General features: G+C 38.4%; 1 protein-coding gene across 1 annotated transcript in view; it reads right to left on the bottom strand.

The window, feature by feature from the left end:
* Positions 1-526: 526 nt before the first annotated feature.
* INKA2 (inka box actin regulator 2) overlaps positions 527-10,407 on the bottom strand; it is a 57,941-nt gene continuing 48,060 nt past the window's right edge. Inside the window, exon 2 of the mRNA XM_082247428.1 lies at positions 527-2,122. Within this exon, the coding sequence (XP_082103554.1) occupies positions 1,124-2,122 (999 nt within the window). The 3' untranslated portion in view covers positions 527-1,123. The remainder of the gene's footprint in view (positions 2,123-10,407) is intronic.

Below are 10,407 nucleotides of genomic sequence, written 5' to 3'. Positions count from 1 at the left end.
ACAAGTACTAAAATATTTACCACATTTACCCTATACACATAAAAAAACAACTCAGATGTATTTATAAAGCAGTAAATATGATATTCACCAATTTTTTTATGCAGGTGTATCTTGGCCGTGATTGATTCACCTGTAGTGATTGGTGAATGTCACATTCACTGCTTTGTAAATTTGACTCTTAGTAGCATTCACCACAGAGCATGCTTTAGCAAATTAACAAGTGATTTTCTTTTTAAATCTAAATGCTTTTTGTAAGTTATTGCTCAATTGTCGATTTCATCAACTACTTTTTACAAATATACACTTTTTAAATAATGTCGACTTAGCCCGTAACTCCAGTTCGGTTTTGAAAACAAAAATGTAGGAACATCTTTGTACTATTTCAATCTAAATCAGCTACATAATACAGCCCCAATGCTGTATATAAGTATATTTGCTCCACTGAGCCTTTCCATCTATATCTGGAGTAACAAGCAAAATACAAAATGAATATGGGTTAAATAGTGGAAAATCTATTTAGAAAAAGCATTACAAGTTTTCTTTTTGTTTTTTGCTTTGAGACAAAGGGGTGACCTTACTTCCACCTGTTACCCAGAATCAGAATACTTAGACATATGACACATGTGAAAAAATATGCCAGCACAGTACTAGGGATTATAAGGCTTAAGAATGGCTCTTCTCGACAGGCCAGAGGTTTAAGATTTGGCTAAATAGCAGGCAATTTGCATTGTTCTATAATTGCACTAAATAAGTTACTGGGTTGCAAAATTGCTTGCCCTCTCTGTAGTCATTGAAGGACTGCAAGCCTGTTCAAGGCAGATTGTCAGAAATATATTGTATTATAGTTGGGGTTTATGCTTAATAGAAATAAAATAGTACCAAGAGCCAGCTTGGTTCTCTACGTACACTTGCCTTTGTTTTGCCATACAAATGCATAAAGTAAAAATATAATTTACAGCAATTTGAAAAAAAAAAAAAATATATAAAAAAGGCAAATAATGTTCATGAGGACTCAGCCCAGCTGAATACACGGACAGTTTTGTCTATTCTATTTGAATGCAATACATATCCAACAGCATTCAAGCAATAAAAATACCAGAAAAATATTGTATTATACCACTGACTATACCCAAACTGCTGTGTTCATATCAAATCCCGTGTACATGGCATCATCTTTTCTCTGATCATTTTTAGAATATGTTTTATTCATTGCTATACTTTTTCTGTTAGTTTTGCCTGATTTATCAGCTTTGATTTTCATGTCAGTTTGTGATGGGAAATAAAAGACACTTTTTTGTTTACTGGTCTTCTTACTCCTTTTAGTTATCTGAGATGTTTGATCCTCTGTATGTAGCCAGCCTGGCTTCTCTTTGAGAAGTTTATCCCTATCAGGACGAACACTTCTTAGGAATTTCTTGAAAAAGTTGGCTGTAAGGGAGAACTTTTTGTAGATCTCCTGAGTTCTAGGGGCATTAAGTAAGCTTTCATTCTTTTCTCCTTTCTTTTCCATCTCAGGCAAATCTAGCCAGTTTCCAACAAGATCCGCAAATATGTTGTCACCCAAGATAAGAGGCTGTCTGTTTCGGCTTTGAGACATAAGTGAAGATGTCCAGTCATTTGTGTCATCATATATTGATTCATCATTGCATTGCCCTTGGCCGAAATATGAATAGGTGACGTTGTTCAAATGGTGACTCTGATGGACAGCAACTGGCGCTTGTGGTTTAAGCATGGGACAAGTTTCTACTGGAGGCAAGACAGAAGATGGTGTACATATAATTTCAGTCTGCCTTCCTCTTGCAGACAATACCTGATGACCCAATTTTGGGCCTGGCACAGGGACAAAGTTAAGTGAGCTGTCAGTCAACAAGCTGTTGTCTGGACTTTTCCCACCTTCCAATGGCTTCGCAGCCTGTTTGCTGGATTGATGCCTGACCTCAGAGGCTTCTCTTACACTCAGACAATACTGATTTGCGCTCATCATTTGGAGATGGTTCTGTTCCCCTGAAATTTCCAGCTGCTCAAGAGCTGCCTGGACCTGGAGGAGTTTCAGTTCCTGGAGTGCTCCCATCATACAGTTCATCTGCTCTTGCAAACCTTCTCCAAATTCTCTCATTGACAGCTGTGGGAAAGAACATTCGAGCTCTAGTTACATCAAGGCAGATATAGCATAGTTAAAAATATATGCAGCTGTATAAAGATTAGGAGGCTAAATCTAGACACACACATGATGAAATTCTGTAATGGAATAGACACTAGGGTCAGATAAGAAACATGATGAAATTCACATACATAAACACTTAGGGGAATTATCATTTTTTTTTTTTTTTTAGTTGGGTGTTGTTGATTTTATGATATGTAATTACTAATAAATGAGGCAATCAACAGCCATTTTAGTGTACACACTTCACAATTTCAAGATCTGTATTGGTTATTTTAATAGGATGCTTTAGTCACGTCAGTCCCACAGCCTCTTCCCAATGAGTTATCATAGAGCACCCTTTTCCTTTTGAGATATGTGGGTTTATTTACCAAAAGGCAAATAGGCTGTTCGCTTTGCAAATTGCAAGGGAGTTTTTTCTTTACTTTATTAAATGTGGCAAAAAGTCACTTTGCAAATACTCAATCATAAATAGGATGTCCGCGCTAAAATATATAAATTACAAATAAGCAGCTGTTTAAGCAATCTGTGACACTAGATGCAAGGTTTGTGATAAATATATGAAGCAGCACTAGAAAATTGAACACAATGTTGTGAAAACACAGAAATTAATCAATATAATGACATCAAACTTATTAGGTGAAAAATGTGTAAAAAGAAATCACACCAAATATATTAAATTTTAATACACAAGGGCTGAAAAGAAAAAATATATGTGAAACAAAAAAGTCCAAAGGAAACAATATGTCCATGATTCACTTGCTCCACCAGTGTCCCCACAATTCGTAGTGCTTCCACCACCAGGTGACACCAAGTATTAAAGCCTCTTACCGGATCCTGTGGACCATCATATAGTATGGTCAAATGCGCGTGTTACATCTCCTTATGAAGGGGAATTCCAAAGCATCAAACGTGATCAAGTCAGGGTTAGTTTATCAGCAGGATGAAAAAGCATATACGCACATAGTGTAACTGTGTGCTTTTTATTCGTCATCCTGATGATTAATAACCAACCCTGACTGCATCACTGTTTGCGCTTTGGAGTTACCTTTCATAAGGAAATGTAACACGCGCATTTGACCATACTATATGATGGTCCATAGGATCCAGTAAGAGGCTTTAATACTTGGTGTCACCTGGTGGTGGAAGCACTACGAATTGTGATTGTGGGGACGCTGGTGGAGCAAGTGAATTGTGGACAATTTGTTTCCTTTGGACTTTCTTGTGTCACATATATTTTTTCTTTTCAGCCCTTGTGTATAGGCCCTTATGGACACTTTTAATAGATTTGGTGTGATTTATTTTTACACGTTTTTTACCTAATAGGTTTGATGTCATTATATTGATTCATTTCTGTGTTTTCACAATATTGAGTTCAATTTGTATAGCTCTGCTTCATCTATTTATCAAAATACCCAATCATGTGTAAGAAAAATAAGAAAATTATATATTTTTTTGCACATGGTTGGATGATGGAAGTAAGAAGAGCTTCACCTCATTCACTAAATGAAGGGAAAATTCTATTGAAAAGTGAAAAACCGGTCTTTAGTAATTGGGTACATATTTTCAAGGCAGTATAATGTGACATTCACCAAATATTAATAGCAGTAGAATCTTCCTGGTACATGTGTTTTAAATTATAGTGACTGATTAACTACTTGTGAATGTCACATTTACTGTTTCAAAAATATTCTTCCTCCTCTCCTCTTCCTTTCTCTATTAGGGTCCCCAAGGTTCTGTTCTTGGTCCTGTCCTTTTCTCAATCTACACCACCTTCCTGGGTCAGCTGATCATGGCAGTCTCCCATGGCGTTCAGTATCATTTCTTTGCTGATGACACCCACATCTATTTCTCTACCCCCTCACCTCACAACATCAGTCTCCTCACACATCAGTAATTTACTGACCGACATATCAGTCTGACTGTCACACCACTTCCTCAAACTCAACCTGTTCAAAACCAAGCTCATAATATTACCTCCCCATGTGTCCCTTCCCCCGACTTCTCTGTCAAGATCAATGGCAAAACCATGAACCCATCCCCACACACCAGGGTGCTAAGTGTAATCTTGGACTCTGAACTCTCCTTTCATCCCCGCATCCAATCACTTTCCAAAGCTTGCCGCCTCAACTCCGCAACATCTCCAAAATGCACACCTTCCCAGCCATTGACACCACAAAGCTCCTAATCTATTCCCTTGTTATCTCTCGCCTCAACCACCTGCAACTCCCTCCTCATTGGCTTACCTTTACATAACCTATCCCCCTTCAATTCATCATGAATGCTTCTCTCAGAATCCACCTTACAAACCACTCAGTGTCTGCTATCCCTCTCTGCCAATCCCTCCATTGGCTGCCAGTCACCCAACAAATTCAATTCAAAATACTAACAACAACCTAAAATACCAACCTAATCATTCTCTTCATACCTCCCAAGACCTCCTGCTCTCTAGTTCCCTTGTCACCACCTCCCATTCCAGCCTCCAGGACTTTTCCTGAGTTTCTTCCATTCTCTGGAACTCCTTACTCCAATGTGTCAAACTGTCTCCTATTCTATCTACCTTTAGGTGAACCCTGAAATCCCATCTCTTTGGAGAAGCCTATCCTGCCTTTACTTAACAAAATAACTTATTTTTTCCATCAGCTCTTCCCCCACAGTTATGACCCTTTGTATCACTTGACCTTCCCTTTTTGTAGGATTGTAAGCTCTAATGAGCAGGGCCCTCTGATTCCTCCTGTTTTGAATAGTATTGTAACTGTACTGTCTGCCCTCATGTTGTAAAATACTCCATAAACTGTTGGCGCTAAATAAATCCTGTATAGTAATAATATTTATTTTAGCCTCTATACCAGTGATGGCGAACCTTGGCACCCCAGATATTTTGGAACCGCATTTCCCCATGATGATCAACTACACTTCAGAGTGCATGAACAATATGGGAAATGTAGTTCCAAAACATCTGGGGTGCCAAGGTTAGACATCACTGCTCTATACTAACACATTGTTTCAGGACCTCAAAAAATGTCTAGCAGAGGCTTAAATTAGTAAGAAAAACAGCTTAAATTTTTTTTTTTTTTTAGCGCAACCTTTAAATATTTATCACATCCAAAACATAACTGCTAATATCTTGTATATTGTAGTTTTTATGTAACATAGCATACGTGGTTGATGCTCATTCAATAAGTGACTGGAAATTCCTTTTGCCCCATCTTGGAAATATTGTTTTACAAAATGACACAGAGAACATTTATTGAGCACTCTGTAGCAGGGCCGGAGACCAAGGAGATGATTGATTTAGCTCTTTGAGTTTGTACTAAATTGGCTGTCATTAGTAACTGTCAGTTCTAGCACCCACTGGGACCCGCCACAGCATTTGAGATCGGGTGCCGTCTTTAAACACATGTAATTGCAATATCGTTTTAGAATAATGCCTAAAACACAATAGATTCAAGAGTGAACACTTATGTCCCCTTAATTTTCTATCCAACCATTTAACTGTTATTGGATAGAAAATGATTTTCTTAGTAGGGCTCAATTGTATGTCCTTAAAAAATTGCTAACCTGGTATTTCAAATGAAACAATGTTCTGGTGAGTCAATAATTTATGCATGTATTCTACTCCCCACAGTAAAAACATTGTTTCCACAGTATAAAATACAGCGGGAAGTGCTGACTATATAAAACATGTGCATTGTTAGAATGTTCAGAGTACCCTCACTTACAAATGTGCTTCTCTATTAGCCAGTGCACAAAAAAGCCTTCTCTTGTGGCTTTACCCAGGCACAGTTTTGCTAAAGGCTGAGTAAAAGCTGGAGGGAAGAACATTACAGTTTCAGAGACAAGCCTTTATGTAGAGCAAGATATATTATTTAGGATGACAAAAATAACTACGTTCAAAAAACGCAAAGCACAATATTTAACCACTTTGCATCCATAGCAATTTTTACATTCTTCGTACATGGTAAAATCTGCATGTTTTGCTAGACAGTTTCTTAAAACACCCTAACAATTATATATATTTTATGAAAGCAGAGACCCTGTAGAATGAAATGGTGACAGTTGCAATTTTTTATTTCACATAATGTTTGCGCAACTGTTTTTCTAATCTATATTGTCATAATAAAAATATAATAAAATGAATTTTTGTGCAAACAAACACAATACAATTCTGTATTTTTTTTTTTTTTTTTTTTTTGGAAGATATAGAAGATAGTGATCATCATCAAGGGATGCATCAAGTAAATAGATACCAAATATTTCAAGTTTTAAAACTGTGTACACCTGTGATATAACAAAAACTATGGCGCATATAAATGGCTATTGGAAACACTTTAACAGCCTTTAGAGCAACCTTTCTCAACCTTTTCTACACAGAGGAACCCTTGAAATAAAGTTGTGGTATCGGGGAACCCCTGCTAAAAATTAAAAATCTACAACTCATGACACATTAGTGTGACAGTCAGTGGGAAGAATGTTCCTTACTCTTGTCATCATTGGGAAGAATTACCCCCTTATAGATAGCTAAAAGGAACAATGATGTTGTTGGAAACTTATCTGAGAGGCAGAAATTGCCCATTACTCAAGGAACCCCTAGCAAACCCAAGAGAAACCCTGGGGTTCCACGGAACCCTGGTGAGAAACCCTGCTTTAGAGGCTATCAATTTAGAGTTAACCATAAATGTGGCCCTAGAATTAAGGCTTTCACTCCAACGTTTGCAACAATACCTCAAATGTGTAGTGCAACAGCTGTTTACATGCATGTGCGCACAAGGCGATGAGGTTACTTTTAAAAATGTTATTTATTTTATCATATTCTACACTTTTTAACTCTTTTTAATGTATTTATTTTTTACTTTATTGCCATTAAACAGGGTAAAAAGCTCCCTATGTGATAGCTCACAGATTCTCTTTATGGTGACATCAGGGGTCTATTAGACTGTAACGGAACCGCGACCCACACTGTGTTTGTGGGCTTCCATCAGTATACTGCTTCCTCCAGTCTCGAACATAGATATCAGATTTTCCAGCCGCCCCCATACAAAGCTAGCCGACAACTTAGCTTGTACTGGAACTTTCTCCTTTATTGAACAGTTTCACACTCAATTTATACACACATGAGCACATCCCCGTCCTGATCAAATTACCCCCCTCAAGTCAGGGATTGCCTAACTACACTACCATATGCAGATTAAATTGTATACAGATATATAATTAACCAGAACTAATTATCTAGCCATCTGGACAGACACAATATGTGAGTTCATTAACAAGTAACAATGGGCCAGACAGGCTTAACAGAATCCACATCAGACCTCAATACACAAACAGTAGGGCAAGCCTGTCTCTGACATTGAAGTACAATACACATTAGCATAAGTGTAAACAAAGACCTCATTTGAAGCAATCCAAACCATTAAATATCTGTCTTTCCCTCCCAGTGACAGTGAGTACCGTCACATAGACCTCTAATGCCTCCCCTGCCTTTAAGTCCAGCTGTTCAAGCACAGTACTGCGGAGAGACAGCGGTGCCCTCACAGTACCGGTTGAAAATGAAAATGGTACAGAGCTTGTGGATTCTGCTGCAGCAGCAATGAGCTTGTTTTAGGGTTTCAGGCCATTTATAATATGGCCTGTGAACAACAAGTGGTTATTACACTGTTTTTATGCAGCTTCTTTGAGTTATGGTATCTTGCAACCCACTTTCCTATAGGTTTATCTGCATTTTTAAATAAGCTGTGCTACAGAAGAGCACCTATGTGCAAGGTCTACGGGGTTGAAGGAGAGTGCAAAATCTGGTGCAGCTCTGCATGTTGACCAATCAGCTTCTAACTTTAGCTTGTTCAATTAAAGAGTAACTCCACTTTTGTTGGGAAAAAAAAACATTCCCCTCTGCGTGATCTATGTACATTACAAGAATTTTACCAAACTTTGTTGAAAATTCCTACCTTTGTTACTCTGAAGAAATCCGTGTGTGTTTGTCTGTGTCCATGTGGTAAGTGAATCTAATTGGAGTGGTTTCATAATTATCAACCAGCTGCTGCACTTGCAGGGCACTAATGAGGAAAGTGGCAGGGTCCTGCATCCCTTTAGACATGATTTCCTATTGGGATTATTGTTGCAGGGCATGCCAGAAATAAGACTTGTATCTTAGTGCAGACTTCTGGGAAAATCAGTGAGCCAATCACACAAGCAGGAAATTATGTTTCAGGGGGGCGTTCTGTACACATTCAGTGTACAGAACACCTCCAGGTAGCATTGCATTTTACATAAAATTACAGAGCTGCAGATTGAAAAGGAAAGGTAATTTTTTTAATAATATTCAATTACAATATGACTTATGTCGCAATTGTATATGCTATATTATTTTTTCTTTATTTGCTATATTTTTCCCCCACAAAAGTGGAGTTGCCCTTTAAAGACTTTGACAAAAAAAAAATGGAAGCTGACTGGTTTCTTTGCAGAGCAGCGCTAAGTTTTGCACTCTCCAGTTTTGGTAAATCAACCTCTATGTGTCTAATTTTATTTAAAAAGGCAACGCAAAGAGCAATAATCATGCATGAAATGCAGTAACCTATAACAACCAATACGATCTTAAATATTGAACACCTGAGTTATCAGCAGCACCCTGTATTTCACTTAGCTGTAAAATAAGCCCAAAGTGAGACATAAACGGATCCCTTTTTAAAAGATAACTTCACGTTTAACATAAAAACAAAGTTGTGCCCCATCGCACACTGCTCTTCTAATGTCACTATAGACTTGTGACTTTTTTATATAAAGATAGGGACCAAAGAGATATTTATTCCTGGGCAGTGGGAGATCATCATCTGTAAGGGCTTGATGATTATTATTATTATTTTAACATAGGATTTACGTATATAGTGACAGATGTGTGTGCAGAATTTAGCAAAATAAATGGGTACAGGGCAGTTACAATACGATTCAAGATATCATGGTTAGGAGGACCCTACTTTTTTCATAGGCTTAAATGATAAGTTTCTTAAAGGGGCTTTAAGGCAGAAGTTTTCTGTTTAGCTTAATGCAGCCTCAGCCCCTCTAATACTTACTTGAGCCCACTCTTTATCCAGCGATGTCCACGAGTGCCTCAGCCATCTGCGACTCTCTCTGCTCATTGCCTGAGAGACAGCAGTGGTGCCATTGGCTCCTGCTGCTGTCAATTAAACTCAGTTAGTCAATCAGGAGAGAGAGGAGGCAGGGTCGAGCGGCAACTCTGTGTCTGAATGAACACACAGAGTTGTGGCTCAGCTTGGGTGCCCCCATAGCAAGCTTCTTGCTGTGGGGGCATTGAACAGGAGGGAGGGGCCAGGGGCTCAAGCCAGGGACCCGGGAAGAGGAGGATCTGGGCTGCTCTGTCCAAAACCACTGCAAAGGGGAGGTAAGTATAACATGTTTGTTATTTTACCAGAAAAAAAACGAGACTTTACAATCACTTTAAGAACATGTTAAATCTGTATTTAGGATGTGACATGTAACATGTTCTAGCATCCTCTCCCTCACCCCCGCATCTCCTGTCACATTAAAAATCTGGCTTTGCCCGCACAGCTGTATTATTCATTCACAGGAATCTGTGCATGAGTAAACTACAAGTCCCGTCTGCCACCGTGGTAGATGGACTGGTAGTTCTCAATGGACTGTGAGTGCGCTGATCAGCCCTTCCTGCAGCTTTCTAACTGTATTATGGGGAAAAAGCTGGAGGGTGTGTCTGCAGGATCCTGACATTTTACCCACAAAATGTTTTAAACCTTCTGTAAACTGATAGCACAAAATATATTGTTATGCTTATGATGTGATTACATGATTTCATCTTTTGGAGTTTCCCAATTTAAAAATGATTTTTACTGTGAGGACATTTTCCAGCACAGATGGAGACTGCAAATGTTCTGTAATTGTGCAGAGGTATCATATAGCTGATTTGTTAGCAGGCTTCCTAATGTATAATATTACTACCGTAGCAGCTTTGCACTTCTATTCCTTCCTTCCTATCATTCCTCCGTGCCCATTTGTGATTGGGTATCAAGTTTCTAACCTCAGATGTGATCGTGCTTGATCATCAATACACCATGACAGCTGCCCTTGGTTTTTACACTTTCCATTGAAAGTCTTTGGTTTTGGCATCCTGCTAAGGTCTGAAACATTTTAGCCTTCCTCCCACTTTGACATTTTTCATTCACAAGCAAAGAGGCACTCAGCATTGAATGAATTATCCTTTTACAGCCTTGACCATA

Source organism: Pelophylax lessonae, assembly GCF_965119305.1.
Source record: "Pelophylax lessonae genome assembly, chromosome: 2".
Taxonomy (NCBI): Eukaryota; Metazoa; Chordata; class Amphibia; order Anura; family Ranidae; genus Pelophylax; species Pelophylax lessonae.
Note: the sequence above shows the minus strand (reverse complement) of the source record. Positions and strands in the feature narration are given on the sequence as shown.